The following is a 23,695-nucleotide window of genomic DNA, read 5'->3' on the forward strand; positions in this document are numbered from 1 at the left end:
TCCTTATTGGCTGGCTGACATCCTAGAACGCCCATCTCCCTGAAGATGGACTCTCATTGGCTGGCTGCTGTCCCAACTCCTCCTCCCTGTAGGACTTCCCTGATTACATCACTTTAGAGCTGTGAACTGATTGGATCCGAAATTCCCTCCAGTATGAGTGGGCGGGACATCCCAGGCTGATGCTGTCCAATTGGTTTAGCCCCTCTCTGTGGAGGGGGCACCAGGAAGTTCAGATCCAATGCATGAGTTCATGATGAGTTTCATTCAGGTATGCTACATATTTCCCTATCTTCAAACGCCTTACAGTCTAAGATGGAGGGTTTAGCATCTTCCCAAGATCACAAGGAGCAGCACTGGGATATGAACCCCAGCTTCCCTAGTTCTCTACCTGCTCTTCTAACTACTAGGGGGATAATTCTCTATAGATTGCCTAAAGTTATGCACCAGGATAATGCATGCTAAATACAAATTCATATCGGCAATTGCTTATGCAACAGCCATTATAGAACACTAGCCGAAGTCCACAGTTCTGCGCCTTAGGCGGGAGTACTTAAGCCAGCTCAAAGGCTTGTGCAAATGTTCGCACTATAGGCAGTTAGATGTGTAACTGCTAATATTCTACAACCTGTGCACATACAGTATGTGCTTGGCATGTTTCGTAGTTTTTTTGGGATCTTGCCAGGTATTTGTGACCTGGATTGGCCACTGTCGGAAACATGATGCTGGGCTTGATGGACCTTTGGTCTTTCCCAGTATGGCAATACTTATGTATGTACTTATGCCTCCTCACATCCACACATCCCTTCAGGGCTGCCGAGAGGTGGGGGGCAGGGGGGACAAAATTCCCCGGGCCCAGCCTTCAAGGTGGGGCCTGGTGCTGGGGTCTGTCTCTCCTGCTCCTGACGGGACTCAGGTGATTGCATCACCTGGGTCCCGACAGGAGCAGGAGAGAGACAGACCCCAGCGCTGGGCCCCCCATAGAGGCTGGGGAGGAGTAGACACAGTTGGATTTGGGGCCCCAGTTTGGCTGGCAGGAGTCTCCAAGCCCCGCCAGCAGAAGCCTTCTCCACCGCATTGCCTGCCCTGTTTCCACTCAAGTCACACATACTTGCTTTTGATTAAACTGAGCATGTGCAATGTGAGGAGAAGCAGCCTCACTGGGGGGCAAAGGTATGTGGAGTTGCTGTAGGGGGGCAGGAAGGTGGGGCAAAATGTGCCCCCCCCACTCTTTGGGCTCAGCCCCCCCCAATCTGGATTGGCTACGTTGCGTCCAGGGGGGGCGATATCAGTGGCATTCTGGCATAGGGCAGTGTCCTGGGGGGGGGGCGGCAGCAGCAGCGGCGGTCCTGCCCCAGGCCTGGCTCAGTCTCTCAGTGGGCCTGCATCCCTTGCAGTTGCGTGTGATGGATTTGCATGCAGAATGCCAAGGAAGAACCTTAACTTCCAATTAACATCAGTTATAGCCAATTAGCAGTTACTATATTAAGTTACACATGTAACTGGCACTACTCTATAAATTGTATGTCCAGCTTTGTGCCCTAAGCATAAAATTGTGCATGCAAGGTTCTAGAATTAGGGGACAGGTAACGCCAGCACATTTGGTGTTTGTAAGAACTTTATCATGACTTCAACTTCACAACTCTGTCTTGGTTGGGTACAGTGCAGACACATAAACCAATTGGAAAAGCAACATATGGAGGTACTGGAGTGATTTGTACTTACATTGATTTTTGCTTATAAAGGAGTTGTGATTTATCTTTGAAAGACATATTCTTTTACTTGTATACTGTACTTTTCATGGAATGTTAACAAACATTTTGAACATAAATCTCTGCATAGGTGGTAATGTCTACCCAGTGCACTGATGCAGCTGGGCTTGGCTGTGGAGGAATTTGTCCGCAGAGAAGCTTTTTGGATGCTGACCAATGCATTCAGCATGTGCAGAGTAAACAAGAAATTAAAGAAGCCTTCCTGGCATACTCTCCACTGATCAAAGATGATTTGACTTTATATTAAAAGCTTTTCTAATTTAGGATATTATCAACATGTTGAAAAGGAAACAAAAAAAGATTATAAAGCACATTAGGATATTACATCAAACTCACTTGGAGTGGAAAAACAAGACAGAACTATATAACAGGTAACAGTCAACAAGTATAAAGTTTCTGAAAGATGTTTTAAAGTAAAAATAACTTTATTCTCAAAAACAGCTGTATTTTTATACCTATTATGCCAGGGGTTCTCAACTCAGTCCTCAGGACACAACCAGCCAGTCAGGTTTTCAATGAATATGGATGAGATAAATGTGCATATGCACTACCCCCATTCTATGCAAATTTATCTCATACACATTCACTGTGAGTATCCTGCAAATCTGACTGGCTAGTTGTGTCCCAAGGCCTGGGCTGAGAACCCTAGTGTATTGGCATGGACATCAGGAAAACTATTAAGACAAAGCTGCATCAGATATTCAGTGTGAATAGGGGCCATCATGGGCAGCCTGATGGCTCAGTGGCATTGCTGCACATAGCTATGCAGAAAACCCCTAATACAAGTCCCAGATTTGAGCTGCCATACTCTGGGTTGGTTAGGGCTGGGGATACTGCAGAGAGAGCACTACAAGGAAAGATGGAGGAGTGGCCTAGTGGTTAGGGTGGTGGACTTTGGACCTGAGGAACTGAGTTTGATTCCCACTTCAGGCACAGGCAGCTCCTTGTGACTCTGGGCAAGTCACTTAACCCTCCATTGCCCCATGTAAGCCTCATTGAGCCTGCCATGAGTGGGAAAGCGCGGGGTACAAATGTAACAAAAAAAAAAAGTGGTGCTCTTCATTAAAGGTAACACAGATTTTAGAGCCCATGGGCTCCAGAAGAGAGGTGCACAGGGACAGAAATTTCATCCATCCCCACTGAACTCTCGTCCATCTCTGCCCGTCACCGCAAGTAATCTCCTCCACCCCCACCCATCCTCTGTACTAAAATAACCTGATTTGTGGTAAAATAACCCAACTTAACAGTAGCCCGTGTTGATAACTTCCCTTCTCAATACTTAAGGGAATTTCAATGCTATCAACCATATCCATTATTTCTTTTTAGTGCTATTATAATTGCTAAGCTAGCTTAGAAATACAAGGAAAGGATAGGTAGGCTGGCCTGGCACTATAGTTCTGTGGGAAACTTGCAGGACCTGCATCCATCCCTGCAGACCTGGAGGGGATCCGCTCACAGGCAAATCCCTCCTCTCAGTACCCTTCTCCATCACCGCCAACTCCAGGCTCCGCCCTTTCTGCCTCGCCTCACCCTATGCTTGGAATAATCTCCCAGAGTCCATATGCCAAGCCCCCTCCCTGCCCATCTTCAAATCCTTGCTCAAAGCCCACCTCTTCAATGTTGCTTTCAGCACCTAACCATTACACCTCCATTCAGGAAATCTAGACTGTCCCAATTTGATTGACTGCACTTTTTGTCTTTTAGATTGTAAGCTCCTTTGAGCAGGGACCGTCCTTTGTTAAATTGTACAGCGCTGCGTAACCCTGGTAGCGCTTTAGAAATGTTAAGTAGTAGTAGTAGAGGGGATCCCAGTGGGAACCGCGGGATTCTCACTAACCTCGTTTCTGTGCAGCTGTCTTCTCCAGAAGGGATCCTGCCACATAGCGGCCAGCCTCAGAACTATTGTTGTAATAATAAGACTATGAAGTGTGGGGGTGGGGTGTATTAACAATAGAAAAAAAAATCCTCAGGTGGGTGAAAATGAAGGCTCATACAGCATGCCCTCTTCTATGTAACTTCCTTTGCATGTTTGCTTTTTCTTTTACATTCTTTCTGCCTTAGATGGATGTTAGATGTCTATCCTATCCTCCTTTCCCGTCTCTCCTCCAACATATTGACGTCTCACCCGCTAGTCAAAACCGTTTCAGCTTTTCACTTATTGGGTTCTAATAATATTCAGTAGGGGAAAACAGATTGAACCTGGCCTTGAGCAAAAAGCAGGATCAAATCTTTATTATTCCTGAAGCAGAACAGAATTTGAACTGAAGCTCACCTACACTCATACCCGAGTCAGATTCTCAGTTCCAAGGACAGAAAAAAAGATCTTGTGATATACTTATTGACTATAGAACCAGCATGAGTCAAAATAAGCATATAAGACCAATATCTGGGAGCATATATATTCTGGCGTTCCCATTTTATAACAAGCATGTAAAGTATATTAAGTAAGTAGAATGTATTTTATTTCATGCATGCCTCACAGTACTTAGGTCTAAATGTTTCAGCTGCTAGTGTCAGCCATACTGGCTTGCCCACTCCTTCCTTCTAAATGGTCATAATTTGCATCCATAATTATTTAAGTATGACACAACAAACCTTTATTGGCTTGAACCAGCACTGAGCTGGGCCTTCAGTTGTAGCTGAACCTAAATTGGAATTGAAACAAAAATATAATGGTTTGGGGCTGGCCTTTTGGCTCTGTGACAGTACTGTGCACTTGCATGTCAAAGGCCCCTGGTTCTATGAGGCTGATTTTCTGTATTTTAGATTAGAAGTGCTGGGGTGGAGGATGCTGTGAAGGCATCACTCAAGATGACACTTGGCAGCTAGATTCAGGGTCCATGACTGTTGGGTTCCAGAGAGAGCTTTGGTGCATGACCCCTGATCAAGGACAATGACCAGACTAGGTAATTGGAAGGAAGGTTTTAAAATAATAGACAAAGTCCTGGGCTAGGTAGAAATTAGGTCTTACGGCATCAGATTCCAGTCCTGGTCCTGACTGAGCTGGAGGTTCAAAAGGAACAAGAGGTGATATCTGAGTCAGATTGGTACACTTTATTGTGTTTTTCTGGATGAATGGACAGAAGGCCAGAATGAATCACTGCAAAAGTATATTTCAGATGTGATGAAAAATGGGGAAGAAAATATTCCATAAACCACTTGCAACATTTAGGGTGCAACTAAAATGTATTACTTTGACTGAGTGTCAGTAGAAACAGTATGTAAAATTACCCTACATACCCTCTTAAAATTGTAATCTTCAATATTTCACTTGCTGGGGTGGAGGGAAAGCAAGTTAATGTTAGCATGAATCGCTAGTAACTTCCCTGTCGGTTCAAGCCTAAGGCTTTTTCAAGAATGTGTTTTTCGTATACCGGATCCATGCCTGCTTGAACATCGAGTCCGGCTTAGGTTTCATGGATGACTCAGCCTGCATCATCTCAGCAGTCTGAGGAAGGGTGGTCTGACAAGTAATTAGTCATTCTAAAGGCCCTTCATGTAAGAAAAGAAATCCAGAAACATGCTGTAATTATTATTTTTGTAACATTTTAGCCTTTAGTTCTTCTTTCCTTCGAAACCCAGTGCTTTCCAAACTTTTATCCATATAAATCCCATTTTAAAACTTAAAAAGTTCACATGGACCCCAGATAATGATGACAACATAATAACATCCACTCCCCTCCCCTTCCCTTCCCTTCTCCCATCTAGGCAGAGCATGAAAAGAGCAATCCTGGCAATAATAGCAGCAATTAGCAGAGGGCCTGGGGTGCCAGCATGCACTCAGACCCCAGTACTTTCCATGGGTTTCCAGTTTAAGAGGAAGAGGGTGGCAGGGGCCTGTGAACATGCAACTCACACAGGCCCCCTGCAGACTGCTTGTATTAAGCATAGGTCAGGAGGGCGGGCCCTGTATTTCAGCATGCATTCACAGACCCCATGGGGGTGGCAGGGCCTGTGATCACTCAATTTATACAGACCCCACGCTGACCTGGCCACTACCGAGCAGCATAAGTCACAGTGGTGGTCCAGATGAGGAAGAGCATTTGGGGGACCTACCTCACATTTTGGGAACCACCGCTCTAATCCGACAGGCTATTATCTAAGAGTAACATGTTGAGTCCTGACTTTGATGGGAACCCAATAGAAAGAAAGAGAAAGTTTCTGACATGTACAACATGAATCAGCATTTACACTGCAGCTGTCTGAAATAATTGATTTCTTGGTTTGCTAATAGAAATGTTATTGTAGATACACAGCACAACCTCATGAGCCAATACTGAAGGTAAAGCGTATTCTGAAGTTTAGAAATAGCCATATAATAGGGTATTGAAGAAAATCAGTCAAACACATTATGGAATTAGGAGGCCACATTTGGTATCTTGTACCCATTTCTGGGCAGAATGGCTTAAGGAATCATGGAATATAAGAAGGGTGATAAAAAGAAGGTTTAGAAGGGCCAGATCAGTGGTGGTACTGCATATTATTTTTGTGGAGGATCTGGAATGATTCTCAAAAAAAATCCTTGGGCAGGCAGCTTTCACAGTCCTTGGTTGGAACTGAGTCCAAGCCATCACACAATAGCGATGCCCAATGTCTAGCTTCAGGGTACATACAGACTGGGTTTAGGGCAGGCTTTAAGCAGGGGTAACAGGGATGGCCGCACAGGGCCCCATGTTCATAAGAGCCCCGTGTTTGTCAGCTGTGCAACTAGTGGCTGACCAAAAGTTAAAGCTTCTTTTCTCTTTCTTTCATCTCCATCTCCATCTCCTCTCTCCCTCCCCCTCCCCATTGATAATTGTGCTCCTCAGCATTGACTCTCTATACTCCTTCCTCTCACTCAAGTCCTGGGCAGGGGCACCAAACTGGTTCACACAGGGCCCTCAAGTGCTAAGGCCTGCCTTGATTGAGTTCCAAGGGAGCTGAGTTGTATTGTTTTGGAGGAAAGTTAGAAATGAGGGGGAGGGGGGAATATATAGTGTGCATGAAGGTCTATGATACTATAATCACAAGCCAGTCCCAGCTGAGCTGTCAGCCCAAAGGAACAGGGCCAAAGATCCCCTGAAAGATTCAACACATTTTGTCAGGCAGACAAGTTAGGACATTTGGACAGAAAGGTCATAAAATTCAGGGCTTCCTGTTGTGATGTTACAACTGGCAGTGGGGGTGTGGAGGAGGAACTTAAGAAGGTGTGAGTTTAAGATGTTGGGAAATGTAGCCCTGCTGTGCCCTTTTGTCAGGATACAGAGAGACAGGGAAGGGAGAGAAATGTAAATCTGCAGTTAAGGAGGGGCCCTGACCTAGTTAATGTGCTGTGACAGAAGCAGCTGGGTCTTGGAACTAGTAGCAGAACTGATAACAAAAATCTACAACCTGAATTTTTTTTAAACAAGCCAAATTCCAGATTATTGTAAGTGGAATTGGAACTCTATTTGTTTTGACTTTTTCAGGTTGAAATTCAGAAGCAAGTGTGCCTTTGGCGGCAAAAAACCCCCCATCGGTTCAGATAACTTGTGCATTTAACTCCAAATGTATAACTTTATATGCTTAAATTATGCAATAAAGTTATGCATGGATTTTCAGTGTCAGTACATTTCATTTATTGGGGAGGAGCAACCAAATGGTTAGTGCAGTGGGCTGAGAATCTGCGAAATTGGGTTCAATTTCCACTGCACTCCTTGTGACTCTGGGCAAGTCACTTAGGACTAGATTCTATATATGACGCCTAAAAAAACTCTATAACTCTATTCTATAACGTACACCACAACCTGCCCATTCCATGTCTATGACCATGCCCCCTTTTCAACTATACGACTTAGAATTTGCACACATCACTTTATAGAATATACCTAGACAGTCTGCATGTAAATTCTAATTAATGCCAATTAATGTCAACAATTGCTTAAGTGGCAAATATCAGCACTAATTGGCTTGGAAACTAATTAAGTGCATGCACAAATCCAGAATATGACTGTATTTATACACGCAACTTAAGTCACACTATACAGAATCCTGGGGTTAACCCTCCATTGCCCCAGGTACATAAAACTTAAATTATGAGCCTACTAGGGATAGAGAAGCTGCCTGAATGCAATATATAAACTGCTTTGATTTTACCACAGAAAGGCAGTATATAAATAAATGTAATTAAAAAAAAATTTAAATAATTAAAATGTGCATAATTTATGCTTATCATGTCATGCAGTCAGCCTGCTGCTGAACTTTGACCTAATTAAGCAGAAGCGAGTTTATTAATTGCAATAAATCCTAAAAAGGTTTAGATAAGGCAAACTCTAAACATTTTGGACATCCTGGTTTAGGAAGAGCCAAATACCTACAAACCTAACATTTTGAACTACATGTCAGTCCATGAAGAGAGATTAAGGATTGGCAGGTCTAGGCATGTTGACTAGTACATAAGTACATAAGCACTTCCACGCTGGGAAAAGACCAAAGGTCCATCAAGCCCAGCACTCTGTCTCCGACAGCGGCCAATCCAGACCCCAAGAAACTGGCAAACCCCCAAAATTTAATAACGATCAATGGACTTTTCCTTCAGGAATCTGTCCAGACCCCCTTTAAACTCAGCAAGGTCAGCTGCCGTCACCAATGAGTTCCAGAGTCTAACCACGTGCTGAGTAAATAAAAACTTTCTCTGATTTGTTTTAAACCTACCACATTCTAATTTCATCTTGTGTCCCCTGGTTCTATATGTTAGAAAGCGTAAACAAATGCTTCACATCTGTCTGCTCTACGCTCTAGTAGTGAAAGGAATTCAAGAATAATGGACAAATAAGAAAGGGGCCCTTAGACAGGTACTGAAAATTTCTTCATTTAGGGGCCCTTTTACTAAGCTGCAGTTAAAAGGGCCCTGCGGTGTTCTCGGCACGTGGATTTGCTGTGTGTTGAGGCCCCTTTTACCGCAGCGGGGTTTTTGTGAAAAAAGGAAATGGCTGTAATGTAAGTATAAACTTGCCATGTGGCCATTTCCTGGGGGAGCCCTTACCGCTGTGTGCCTGTCTGATTACTGCCTGGTAAGCCCTCGATGGAAAAATAAAAAAATAATTTCCAGCACCATAAATGGCGCATAGTGGGAGCAGCACTTCCTCCGTCTCCTGGGATGAGCTGGGGGGGGGGGGGGGTACTGCTGGATTGTCACACGGAAAGTCTACAGCTGCTTTGTACACATAACCCCACCCCTGCCACCTGCATGGGACAAACATCTCCAAATCAAATCAGTTGTACTATCCACTCTGTATTAGTTCACACCAGAGTCTGTAACCACCCTCCGGTACTATGTAAGCCACATTGAGCCTACAAATAGGTGGGGAAATGTGGGATACAAATGTAATAAATAAATAAAAGGGCCCATTAGCCTGTCAAACAGTATACTTCAGTAACCAAGGGATATAGGCCCTGCAGGTTTTCCTGCTGACTCATACTTTATTGTTCATTATGTAACTACTTACAGGAAGCTAATGTTGAAGCTATTACAACTAACTAAGGCCCTCATGATCAAAAGCCCCGCGCTGTTCCAAACAGCGCTCTAAAAATAGCGCTGGAACAGCGCAGGACTTTACTGCATTGATGATCAGAGATAATGCATGCAAATTTAAGCAGCGCAATTATCTCTGATCAAGGGGTAGAGGTGCGGGAGAATTGTACCTGAGTATGCGCTCTGCACAATTCTCCTGCACTTGTTTGACAGTTTCTGGGCTGTCAAAGCCCAAACCTGTCACACACAGGGGCTGGAGGTCATGGGACCACCAGGCTCTGACTACCCCTGCCCAGAGCAAGGCAAAACGGGGGCTGGAGGTCCGGCGGACCTCCGGTCCCCCCCGACGATCTCACCCCCAGGTTCAGGGAGGGCTGGAGATCTGGTGGGTCTCCAGCCCCCCAAACCCCAGAAAATGTCAAGTGGCTGCCGCCGGCCAAACCTCTCTCACTCCCCCATCTAGCGTTATCCTACCAATCCCTGGTGGTCCTTGAGGATTAGAAGTAGTACTGAGTACTAGTACTGACAACCCCCAGCCCACCCCAACTCCCCCCCCTCAGCATTGTCATACCAATCCCTGGTGGTCCGTGAGGATTAGAAGTAGTACTAGTAGTGACAACCCCCCTTCCGGCCCCCCTACCTTTAGTTGGAGGAGGGACGCAGCCTGCCTCCCTCCTCTTCCAGTCGACAACGCGGCAAAATGTTGGTGCCCAGCCCTGCCCATTGCATCCTGGGATGCGCTGGGTGGGGCTACAGACCATTTGTCTTGGATTTCACATATTGAGTTGTTGTTTCCTTATTTGTTACCATGGTTTCTTGCCAAATAATTGCCAAATAACTACATGTTGCTTGTCCTGTCTGTCATATTAATCATCTGCTTATGCCAGAACTGAAATAAACCTGTGCACCAAGTCACTTGAGGACCCAAAATATAATGTGTATAGCCAGACCTAGGCAGAGAGGGCTGCCACTGGGGTCAGGCCCAGGCTGCTGATGCTGCCACCACTAGAATCAGGCCTATGATGAGCAGAGGAGCCATCACTGCCACTGGGATGTAGAAGATGAGAATCTGATAGGCCAATGCTCATCGATTTGCGTGTAAAATCAAATTCTACCATGAACATAGCACTACAAAATTGCTGCGGCATGCACAGAATAATGAGCATGCAAATTATGCCATGTGAAAATCGTGGTATTAATTGCTGCTCACTACTGTGCGCTAATTTTCCCATCAGAACCTGAGTGCTGATGGCTCAGGCACTGACTGGAAAGTTGATGTAAAAAAAAAGGCATGCCATGGTCCCTCACCCCAACCCTTCCTGATCAGTAAAAAAATCAAACAACCTGGCTCTGGTCTGGCTGAGCATCACAAGACCCTCCAAACATCCTGTCCCTCAAAATCAGGCCCTGGTGGTCCAGTGGACCCCTGACCCCCCCCCCCCCCCAAATTAGAAAAAGTCCTGGTGGTCCAGGCCAGGCCAGAACACCTGCACCCCGAAAGTCAACCCTGGTGACCAAGCGGTGACCCACTACCTCCCCAAAAAGAGAGGGATATCTACTTTCTCCTGCTCTGGGTGCTGTCATCAAAATGGCAGGGCCTATCTAACATATAAGGAAAGAACTGACTTATATGGTAGTTAGATCCTGCCTGGTACATCCCAGGATGCACCATAGGATGGGGTACCACCATTTTGATGACAGCACCCAGAGCAGGAGGGAGTAGGAATCCCTTCTTGCCTTTTGCGGAGGTTTTAAGGGGGTCTGGGGATGGGCCATTACTAGGCACCAGGGTTGACTTTGGGGGGAGGGGGGAGGGGAGTCCTGGCTTAGCCTGGCCAGGGGTCCCACTGGACTGCCAGGGCTTTAAAAAAAATTTTTTTTTTAGGTGGAGTTGTGGGTTCACCACCAGGGCCTTTTGTGTGGGGGTCAGGAGGGGTTCACTGGACCACCAGGGATTTTTGTTAGTTTGTTGGGGGGGTCGGACTGATGCTTGTGAAAGATTTTTTTTTTTAAAGAATTCGTATGGGGTACAAAGTGACCACATTTAAATGCGGTCTGTGCTAATGGTTTCAGCGCCATGGTGAAATCATTAGAACATTTGGGAGCACATTAATGTTGGTGCTAATTGCCTTTGGCACTGCTGTTAGGTTTTGAGCATCGGCCTATCGGGATGGAAAGGGGGAGGGAATTAAGGTGAAGAAGAGCTGAAGGAGAGGGACAGAGAGTGGAAGGGGGAGAAAATAATGTCATATAAGGAGGAAAAATAAGCAAAAGATAAAAATGAAAAACAGTTAAAAGGAGAAAAAAAAAGCTATAATGAAGTATTTTTCTCAGTGACTACAAATTTGGACTTTCTGTCCTGACTTATGCCATCACAACCTGCTACTATGGAAGTGGCTTTGATGTCACAGGGAATAAGATAAAGCCTGTGTGCATGAATTCTAAAGAACACAAAGTACCCTTACTATAAAAGAAAGACAGCGTGAAGATAGATAAGAGGGCTATCTTATGTCTATTAATTTATGATGTATGTTTTATGTAATTGAAGGCCCTGTGTACTAAGATGTGGCAACATAAACGCTAGCAACACCCATATATTCTTATGGGTGTTTTTAGTATTTAACAAGTGCTAAAAATGCTAGTGTGCCCTTAGTGCTGCTTAGTAAACAGGGCCCTGAGTGTTTTTATATACACTGCTTAGATGTATATTGATTTGCTGTATATAAGTATAGTAAATGTAATTAAATTGCAATATTATCATTTTCTCTGGGATTCTCTGATTTGTTCACAGCACTAAGGTTTGCACATTTATAGAGAGACTATTCCTGTTTTGTTCTAAGATATATCACGCTTCTTGCAGTGTAAGAAAAATGCTAACAATAAATGTTCCAAGAGGACATCAAGAAAAGCACGGTGAGGTAATGAAGTTGTGTTGAGCCAAATGCAGGCTGGCAACACTTGTACAGAAATAGACAGTGATCCTTGAAACACTGATGAATTTTAATGTTTTCATGTACTATAACATGTTAAGGATTTTTTTACTGAAAATGGAAAGCACTGGGCTTAAATACTGAGGGACAGTGTTTTTATTTTAATATATGTGCGAAGAAAGGAGCAAATATTGGTGCTGCACAGTGCTCCTATAAACTTTGTGACTCCTGACGCAGGCGCTGTGCGCAGAAACACGGCCCATGTTGGGTCATTCTTTGAAGACTGTTTCCCAAGTTGTATGATTAAAAGAACTTTGTCCCAATTTTGAAGGGTTTTTGTGCTTTCTTTTTGCTGTTCAGTTGTATAGATAATCATCATACCTCAGATTCTGTAAAGGTTGCCCAAATTTGGGTGTAGATCCAAGATCCATGCCCAAAGTAATTAGTTAACAAGTCATTAACAATCAATTTTTTACATTGTCACTAATTTGGACTTACACACCGATCTGCCTGTCACTGTTCTACAATGCTGCGTACCCAGAGTGTCTCGAGTGCAACCCAAAAGTTGGTGTGGCCATGGGAGGGGTATGGGTGGGTCACAAACCTTCCAAATGTTTTGGCGCAGTGCTATAGAATACCAGGGTTATGACCAGGTTTCAGCTGGCATAAGTCCTTGTTCCCAAAGCTGACGTTCAGCCCAGACCACCACATAGCACAGATTTTTCCCAATGCCTAACTTTGAGTACTATTTACTGGATCTGGCTCCATTTCTGCAACAGACTGAAGCACAGGCCCATTCTTCTCGCTTCTCTAATTGAATGGATATTATCTCCCTTCACCTCTGTTTTGAGGTGAAGTCAACTAAATTTGTTTCTACCCATATGCCTTTTCTGCTGTCTTGGTGCACTTGATCTTCAAGGAAGAATGTGGGTTGGGTATTCATTGGCATGTTGAAATATCTGTTTACATCAGTTAGATCCAACAGCAAGATTGCAACACCTGAAAATCTTCCATGTAACCCCTCCATGCCTATTTGTAGATCTCCATAGCAAAGCATTGCAACATCATATGACCTGTTCTTACTCGGGAACATGAAGAGCTTTAGGATAGGAGGCAGAAGGTTCCCATATTGTTTTTAAAACAGGAAACCTAATGAAAAGCCACTCCATACACTGATATTCAGTTTGGTCAACTTCCCAAAGACAAGTTTTCAGATCAAATGCCACATTTTTGGGGGCCTCAGTGTTTACTACTTTCCACTTTTTTTTAAGTGAGTTTTTTCCAACGCTGGGTTATTGACTAGAAAGCATGTCAATTTCGGAAACCAGGTTCTCTTCAGTTACCTATTTCATAGGATTAGTATTAGTACTAAGGGATTTCACAGAGCCTGTAGGGTTCTTTCTTTGTCTTTTTCTGTAACAGCAATTTTATCAGGCCAAATGGGTCCGAGGTTAGTCACAATAGCACAATTTAAATCTCCACTTTTGCAAATGTATCAAACTATGGAAAAACACAATGGAATGGTCTGTTTGTATTCAATTATACAAGGGACATCTTTCAGTTTATCAGTTAGTTTGATTCTCCTGGATTGCTAGTAAGTCAACAGCCATATTATGATATATGATGATGTATGTGATTATTGTATTATTTTGTTTGTTGTTGTGGAGTAGTCTAGTGGTTAGAGCCAGAAGCTGATAATCAGGAAGCTAGGATTCAAATCCTACTATGACTCTTTGTGATCTTGGGCAAGTCACTTACAGGCCGATGATCAGAAGCAAATGCGGGTGCTAGAAGCTATTAGTGTTATACTAGCAACTGCATTTGCTCCTGCTCCATGATCAGTGCCAGCAAGCGCGTGAAACCACAGGAAGTATGCAAATGCATGCTAAACAGTGCATTAACTATTCCACCCCAGTGCTCAGCAGGCAGTGTACCAACAGTGCTGCTGCTGTGGCAAACCCTACTCCAGTTCGGAGCTACATGCCAGCAAGCCTCCCCATCCCATCCTGGACACTAGCCCCTCTCCCAGAAGCCCCCTCAATCCCCAGACAGAAGACCCCCCTGGACAGAAGAGAGGGCTAGAGGTCCCAGTGGACTAGTGCCCCTCAAACCTTGAAATGATAGAGGAAGAAATACTACTCCCTCCTCTTTCCAGCGCATTAAATGGTAGGGAAGCCCCGCCCAGCGCATTCCAGAATACACGAGCAGGGCACTGCCATTTTGGAGGTGGCTGGAAAGGAGTGCTACTCTCTCCTCCGTCTTCAAGGTATGGGGGGAGGTTCAGGGGGTGCTACACCATCAAGGTGGAGGACAGGAGGTCCATTGGACCTCCAGTACTTTAGCCATCTCTGTCAGGTGCGGGTTCTGGAAGTCCATTGGATCTCCAGTACATTAGTCATCTCTGTCATGTGGGGGGTGGGGGTTCTGGAGGTCCACTCGACCGCCAGCTCCTTGCATTGTTTTTTTTTTACAGGTCCGGTCTTTTTTTTGACAGCCTGGATCTGTCAAACAACTTCTGAGGGAGGATTGTGCCTTGGGTGCAAGCCCAGGCACAATCCTGCAGAAATACTCCCATGATCAAAGCTAATAGCATGCTTAAATGTGCATGCTATTAGCTACGATCATAGGGGCGTTATTTCCCCACGCTGTTCCAACACTAATTCTACAACACTATTTGGAACAGCATGGGGAAACTGATCATCGGGTCCCGCTGATCAAAGGTAAATGCGGTGTTAGAGGCCACTAGTGCCAGACTAGCGTCCACATTTGTCTGGGCAGAATGATTAGAGGGGTCTGGCAAGACAAATAATGAGCATCCCAGGAAATACCACAGAGTTCATTTAAATTATATTTAATCAGCTCTGTGGTATTTAGCTTGTATGATCAGAGCAGTGCGCTCTTATTTGTATGTGCGGAATTCCGCTTAACCCTATGCCAGCTCGGAGCTAGCTTTAGGGTTAAGGCTCCTCTCTTTCTTCTTCTCCTCCTTCAAGCCAGGCAGCCTAGACCCCCACCCCCCCAATGGCTAAGGGCCCCCCCAACCCTGGTGGCCTAGTTGCCCCCCCAGGCTCCAGGACACGGTGGACCTCCAGATCCCCTACCCCCCCCAGCACTCCCTCTTCCTGTGAGCACCACCTTACTTAATTATCTTAAAAAGCCAATCAGCACCAATAATTTCCAAGTAACAAGCAATTATTGACAGTAATTGGCTTTAATTAGAATTTACATGCACAACTCATTAAGTGATGCACATAAATTCTAATGTGCAGTGCCAAAAAGGGGGCATGGCTGTGGGCATGGAATGGGCGGATCACGGGCATTTCTACAAATTATGCACATTGTTATAGAATACACCCATGCCCCGCACCTAACTTGGCATAAATTGCCATGACTAGATTTACTCATGTGGACAGGCCCTAGGTGTATTCTATAAACTGCACCTGAAAATGGCATGGACAAATCCATTTTGGGTAAAAAGTATCACAAACCATGTAAATGAGTTTATCTTGTTGGGCAGACTGGATGGACCATACAGGTCTTTATCTGCCGTCATTTACTATATATATATATATATATATATATATATATATATGCAACTTTAGGCGTAGCATATTTTTTCAGAGCCAATTTTTATGGCGCCATGTAGAGAATCTAGTCTTAACACCTTTTAGTAAAGGTCCCTTAACCTCCATTGCCTCGAGTACAAAGTAAGGAGCCATTTTACTAAGCTGCACTAGTAAATGGGCTTAGCACACTCTTTCATGGGCCTTTCCTGTGCGCTAAACCCATTTCTAACATGGTCATAAAATAGTCTTTCTTCTAATTGTTGCATTTCTGGCCATTCGCTAATGTTACCATTGGCACACGGCCATTTTAAAAAAAACTGGAGGCAGTAAGGTCTCCAGAATTAAATCTGTATTATTCAGTTGGGGTCCATTTACTAAGCTGTGGCAAAAGGGGGCCTATGCTAGCATCAGTGCATGTTTTTGATGTGTGCTGAGGTCCCCTTTTACTGCAGCGGGTAAAATACTGTCTTTTTTTTTTTCTAGAAAATCAATAGAAATCAAACAAATAAAACATGGAAAATAAATAAGATGATACCTTTTTTATTGGACATAACTTAATACATTTCTTGATTAGCTTTCGAAGGTTGCCCTTCTTCGTCAGATCGGAAATAAGTGAAAACATTCAAGCATTACTATGACAGTCTGACAGGGTGGGAGGATGGGAGTGGGTCGGAGGTATGCATGGGAACATCAAAGCATATCATTGATATTCTAACAGGATGGGTGTGGATAGGTGAGGGGTGGGGTGATCAACAGAGACATACAGCTTTATGGTTTATAATGGGCTAGGAACCCCAGATCCTTGTTAAGTCCTTTCTGTTGGGTGTTAAAATATTCAATCATTCTGACTTCAAAGGTCTTACGTTCTTGTATGGTTTTAAAGTTACCTTCAGTATTCTCACTGTGAATCACTGGTACATTTTTTACACTGAAAGATATATATCATTCAGTGTAAAAAATGTAACGAAGGATGCTATATTGGAGAAACAGGCCAGATGCTTAAGACAAGATTCAATTTACATAGACATCACATGAACAATACAGCCAGTAGGGCCCCACCCCGGTGGGACAGCACTTCACAGAACCAGGACACTGTACCAGTGATTTCACAATGAGAATACTGAAAGGTACTTTAAAACCATACAAGAACGTAAGACCTTTGAAGTCAGAATGATTGAATATTTTAACACCCAACAGAAAGGACTTAACAAGGACCTGGGGTTCCTAGCCCATTATAAACCATAAAGCTGTATGTCTCTGTTGATCACCCCACCCCTCACCTATCCACACCCATTCTGTTAGAATATCAATGATATGCTTTGATGTCCCCATGCATACCTCCTACCCACTCCCACCCTGTCAGACTGTCATAGTAATGCTTGAATGTTTTCACTTATATACACTGTCAGCTAGCACATTTGCTTATTTCCGATCTGAGGAAGAAGGGCAACCTTCGAAAGCTAATCAAGAAATGTATTAAGTTATGTCCAATAAAAAAGGTATCATCTTATTTTCTTTTCCATGTTTTATTTTGTTTGAATTCTATTGATAACCTTAAGAGTGGACTAACACGGCTACCACCACTCCTCTACTTTTTCTAGAAAAGAATGGCTGTGCAGTAAGTGAACACCTACCGTGCGACCATTTTTTTGGGGGGCACTTACTGCCACCCATTTAAGTGATGGTGAGGGTTCCCATGCTAACCTGGTGGTAACCAGACACAGCACTGGGGGTGGGAACTACTGCTGGGCTCCTGCAGTAGCCCGGCGGTAGTTCTGGATTGCCACAAAGCAAGCCTGTTCCGTGCGCCAACCCTTTAGTAAAAGGGCCCCTCCCTTAGTGTGTGTTAATATCTGTGTGTTGTGTTAGATGAATAGTGCATCCATGCTCATTCTGCGTACCTCATACGCCCCCTCTAAAAAATACATAAATAATTACTGTGCATTTAGCATGCTCGGATGACAGAACTAACAAAGCTTAGAAAAAGATTGTGAGGATCTCCAGGGACAGGGAAATACTCCATGTACCTGAATGTAACCTGCTATGAGCTGCTACTGAAAAGATATGAGGTAAATCTAACTAAAACAGGAGAAATGATATCATATATAATTATGGTACAATAAACAAATGTATGGTTTTATTAGAAAATGCAGCGAACCTATAAGTTAAGAGGCATCAGGAATCAGGCTTTACACGTGGAGTGGAGGAGCAGCCTAATGGTTAGTGCAGTGGGCTGTGATCCTGGCAACCTGCGTTCAGTTCCCACCACAGTTCCTTGTGACCTTGGGCAAGTCACTTAACCCTCCATTGTACCAGGTACAAAAACTTAGATTATGAACCCTCTAGGGACAGAGAAAATACTTGCATATAATGTGTACATCTAGTAGTACTATAAGTAGAGGAGTGTGGTACTATAGAAATTACTAGCAGTAGTAGTGAGTTGGAAGAAGGTGTAAGTATCCAAGGAGTGACCTAATTACTGCATATATCACAATAAATGTACGTTTTGTGTTAATCTGCCACCTTTACTTAACACAGACATTGGTATCACAGTGTAACCATACCTTCCTGGGGTGGAGTTAAGGTCTTGTGTTAATGGACATGCCAAGTTTTGTGCTGTTTACCATAGATTTTTGTGTTAAAATGTTCACAAGGTAATTAACATCCATTAAAGCACCATTAATGTGTGTTAACTAGATTGTGCATGCTAATAGTTATTTTAATACATCAATATTTGTGAAGGCCTTAGAACACTTTAGAACTTTCACCTCTGAAACAGGGTTTTTTTTAGTATTAGGTCTGACAGGGCTTTTTTGAGGGGGTACTTGGGGGTACTGAGTACTGGCACCTTTTCCGTTGTCTGTTAAAATTGGCCCATGGTCCCCAAGTTTTAATGAAAGAGCCCAGGCCCTACACACCAATTCTGCCTTGTCATAGATTCTGTGACTCATTGCAGGGGACCTGGCTATTGTGGGGTGGGTCCCTCAGTGGTCACCCCACCCCTGAAGGGTGGCTTGACATTAGAGTACTGGCACCTTTTTCACTAGAAAAAAACACACTGAGGTCTGATTTCTACCATTCTGTGCCTCTGTGGAAAAGGTTTTGATAAATTGCCCTCAAATGGTTCAGAGCATAGCATTAAGGCAGAAATTAAAATGTTTACACGTTTTAGCTAATTACTGATGAAATCTTTGAAGAAATGGTAACAGAAATTGCTAGAACTTTCTTTTTATTAAATATGAAGGAAAAATATTAAACTAAAAATCGCTCTGAGAGCTTTCTAAACATGTTACATAAAATCTGAGCCCTTTGTGCAGGTCCTATCAGCCATATCCTTCCTTTATTATTCACACAAGCTTCTACAAAGAAATCCTATCCCTGTCACAGCAGTCTAGGTCTATACAAAGCTAATGATAGCCCGTGAAGAGACAATAGAGTTGTTTCAGCAATTTCACTATGCTTGAGCAGCTGAAATCTTCCCAACTGCTCCTGCTCTCAGCTTTGTGATTCAAATGACTTGTAGCATTTTTTTCACATCTAAGTGTTAGATATTCTGGGATCCTAAGGAGCTGGAGGAACAATGAAATCTGTCCCCCACTCCCCAACTGTTTTTTTTTCAAATTATTTCAGCAGTAAAATATCCAACAGAAAAAAAGGTTCTCCCAAACTAAAAATGTGCTTTCAATATTTTTATTGTTAATATTACCATTAGATTGTAAGCTCCTTTGAGCAGGGACTGTCCTTCTTTGTTAAATTGTACAGCGCTGCGTAACCCTAGTAGCGCTTTAGAAATGTTAAGTAGTAGTAGTAGTAGTATTATGCCGGCACACAGTAGAGCTAAATCTTGTTTAAAAGTAGACATGACAATTTTCTATTATACCTTGGACATTATAACTGTTTGATTTCTTAAAATGCTTTAACATAAGACATATCTATAGAACTATGATAAGAATCAGCATAGCAGCAACTTTATTTACACAAAGGATAATATTTCTAAGGAATAATATGCCTGAATAACTGACTATTTTCTTTCAGCACTAGTTTGCTCAGTTTAATTAGATTTTTTTTTTCAATTTTAGGTTAGAACCAGACTGTCCTTCCCCATGTTTAAACTTGTACAGCGCTGCGTAACCCTGGCAGCGCTATAGAAATGCTAAGTAGTAGTATTTCATTTTTAGCTTTTAGATGTAGCTGTCCTGAAAATAAGGTTACTGTAGGTTAAATGGGTCATTCAGAAGATAAAGTGTATCCAGACAGACATAGCAAGTAGATAAGCAATTTTTTTGAAAATGCTTACAATCAGAAAATAAAACTTGCAAATAGATAACTGTTCATTTTTATGGTACAAAAAATTGTCTACTTTTTAAATGATTATTTCCTGAGTACTGTCACTTTAAGATTAAAAAAAGGGGCAGATGATGTGAGCAATTTCCTCCCACACTCAGAGAAATAAAAGGGCAGGAAAAAGCCAGAAGCAGAATGGATCACAGAAACAACACAGAAGTCATCTCACAAATTTCCTAGAGGGATTGCACACCACTGCAGCCTTGATGATGTAAATTGAATCTAGCAAATTTTGCAGCAGTAAAAACAACAGCTGTAATTTTCCACATTTCATACCAAGGTATGAGTGCCTGTAGGCTCACAGCAGACAGTAGAAACAGACTTCATTTACCTGTGCTACATAGATATTGATAAAGATGTGATATAAAGTTCTTAACATCATATTATCTTCTATCATGGTTAGAATAGCAATATCTATGCAAACTGTAGAGAAAATCTAACAGTCTAAAAGAGTACATTTATTTCTAATGTTGGATAATTCACTAGTTCAGATTCAACTGAAAATATCCAGCTCTGAAACTTCAGATTACAGATATAAATGACTTTGGGTTGATGCAAAAAGCTAGAGTGCGCAATGCAGAAAGGGGTTCAATGCAGAAGTTAACTTATGTGGTACACATGGGTGAACACTTTATTAAAATGGATGACAATGAGTTCATTAGGTATTCCGCTGCAATGCACAGAAGTAAACAGGTGATTTTACAGCATACACAATCTAAGAAATGTACTGCCAGGTTTGGGATATTTTCTTCTTATATGGAAGGATGACCCCTAGTAGTAGTAGTAGGGGTCAGTGGCCAACATTTTGGAGTCAGAGCCAAACCACAATGGGAGGGGACTGCTCCCACCTGGACCAGTCCACCATGGATGACCCCCAGGTATGTCCAGGGGATTCTCAGAAGGGTCTGAGAGGTGGGGGAGAGTCAGGTAGGGATCGAGTGGAGGGGTCCTCATCAGGTGGCATTTCCGGATAGGGGCATCATGATTGTTGTTGGGGGGTGGGTCTTGGGTATTGGGGAATCAGGTAAGGAGAATCTTGAAGTCAGGTGGGATTGGGAGGTGGAAACATGATGTTTGGGCTGGTCAGGTGGTGGCATCATGCTTGTTGGGCAGCTGATGGGGGGGAGTAGATGAGGGGATGCTGAGGTGAGAAGCGGGCACATGCAGCAGTGCTACACTTCCTGACTCCTCTTGTAGTGGCGGGTATTTGCAGAAGCATTACAGGCAGTCATGACAGCCAACATGGTGGCTGTTCTCAATGGCCACTCCTCTGCTCCACTCTTGTCATGCCTACTCTCCGTCCCTTCCAGCGTTAAGCAGCTAGTGTGGGATTTTTACCACACTAATGCAGCTTAGTAAACATGCCCCTTAATTGAGAGGATTTAAAGACAGATTTTAGTATTTAAAGCCAGGTTTTTTTTTTCCTGTATCCAAGTGCTTACAATTTTACAAGACAGATCTAACAGCTCTGTGCACATGTCTGAACAAAACAAAAGTACCAGCACACATCTGTGCATAAATATTAGACTTGCAAGATATTTTTGTGAAGGTTAATATTTATGCACAGAACAACATTCCAGATCATACACAGATGTGTACTGCCACTTTGCCCCATCCCCTCCAATTCACTCCAAAAGGACCAAATCCAGTAAGGGGCAGGAGAAATCATCACTGTCTTGTGTCCTGATATTTCCATTCTGGAAAATGACAGTGTCTGCCCACATGTTGAGGTTATTATCAGGGTAGGGGGGTGGGAATTTGAATCTCAAACCCTGATTTGGAGCTGGGGAGGGGAGGTCAGCAGACCACTAACGTAAGTGATTTGAAGGCCTATGGCTATCTGCAAAAGTTTATTATTAGGAAAACTAGTTTTGGGAAGTCAGCTTTGTATTTATAACATACTATCACAATGTCTCAGCCACATAAGCCTGAAAGTTGACCTTACCCAAACCAGAAAGCTTTTCTATCAGTCCAGCACTTCTAATGGCAGCTGGGCCATGCTCAACTCCTCTTCTTTTCTGGAGTACGATAGAAAACAAACAAACACAAATTTGTAAACTATAACATGATCTCAGTACCTTACTGTATATAGACCATTTGGGGCTTATATAAGCTCCTTACTTCTTCCCCTTTTCCCTACCCATTTTCATGGATAATAACGGATCCCATTACTCATTTCAGTCCTGCTTACACAATTCTCAAAAGACTGCGGGAATGATTTAAACATTAAGATACGGAATGGTTTAAGGGATTGCAAGCGCATCTGTTCCAAGAAGATGCTTTGAGAATGAGAAAAACAATGGGGAAAACCATCGTCTGTCTTTGGTGCTCTTGAAACAAATGTACCGGATTCAGCTGTCTTACCTGTCCTTTGGAAAAAGGTGCCCCGATCACAGCCACCGAGTGGGTGCATTTGTTCTGCACAGTGACTGAATTAAACTGCTTTTTCAGCATGCGGACGAAATTCCTTCTAATAGACATGTTTCTCCTCTCGAATTCGGAAGATTAAAAGCAAAATTAATGATAGAAATAAAAACAAGCAAATAAAATAAAGACGGCCGGTTTGAGGGGATACACTGGCAGGAGCGGTGCAGGCACCCAGTCAAAGTGGAACCAGTCTGGCTGTAGAGCATGACCTCAACACTTATGACTGAGCCGGCTTGTCGGTGCCCGCGGTGACTCCGCCCTTTTCCGCTCTGCCCTCCAATCAACGCAGACCCTGGTGGAGGTGTGCCTTTACGTCAGAGGCAGCACCCCCAGCACTGAGACGTTCTTGGCAGGCAGATGGTGAGTGACGATTCCTTTCTTTGTCCATCCCAGGCCAGGTCAGGAATTTGACCTGACGATTTCTATGAACCCTCTAATGGGGACGGAGATCGGCGGCTGTTTACGGTGTGTGTGAAGGAGGGACAGCGAGAGCCACCCGGGGGCTCTAGGAGAAGGACTGTGACCGCTGCGGTGAGACTGATAGCTACCGTCAAAACAGGATTCCTAACTCATGACTTAAAAAATGACAGCGTGCCAGACTTTTACTAATACACATGTCACCCTTGCCATTTTGTGTACAGCTGGACTTCCTATATCAAGATTTACCCCTTTACACCACAGAGATATAGCCCCCCCCCCCCCTAATTCTACCTACTATAGTTTTGCAGAGCCCATAACATGAGACAGGAGCTCCGATGTCTCTTGATGTTTTTTTCTGACATTACAGTTATTATTTTATAAACTGTACTGTACTGAATGACATGACGTTCCAGCAGCACTATCGCCACACCTTACCCCAGAGTGAATGAATATGTTCCTAACTATGATGCTCTCAGGTGCACTGAGGCCCCAATGATCAATTCCCTGCACTGTTCCAAATCAGCACCCAAAAAATAGTGCCAGAACAGTGTGGGGAATTAACTCCTCAATGATCAATGCTAATAACATACAAATTTAGGCATGTTATAAGCGTTGATCATTGGGGGAAATGCAGGATTGTGCCTGGGCATGCACTTAGGCACAATCCTCCTGCACTTGTTTGATAGGTCCAGGCTGTAAAAAAAGCCTGGACCTGTCAAACACAGGCGAAGCCTGTGGGACCCCCCC

At 43.5% G+C, this 23,695-nt stretch overlaps 1 protein-coding gene across 1 annotated transcript in view; it reads right to left on the reverse strand.

The window, feature by feature from the left end:
• The window catches only part of ARG2 (arginase 2), a 49,949-nt gene extending 27,035 nt beyond the window's left edge, over positions 1-22,914 (reverse strand). Inside the window, 2 exon segments of the mRNA XM_030215529.1 lie at positions 22,047-22,119; positions 22,466-22,914. Of these exon segments, the coding sequence (XP_030071389.1) occupies positions 22,047-22,119; positions 22,466-22,582 (190 nt within the window). The 5' untranslated portion in view covers positions 22,583-22,914.
• Positions 22,915-23,695: the final 781 nt, after the last annotated feature.

The sequence above is a fragment of the Microcaecilia unicolor genome, chromosome 9, assembly GCF_901765095.1.
Source record: "Microcaecilia unicolor chromosome 9, aMicUni1.1, whole genome shotgun sequence".
Lineage (NCBI taxonomy): Eukaryota > Metazoa > Chordata > Amphibia > Gymnophiona > Siphonopidae > Microcaecilia > Microcaecilia unicolor.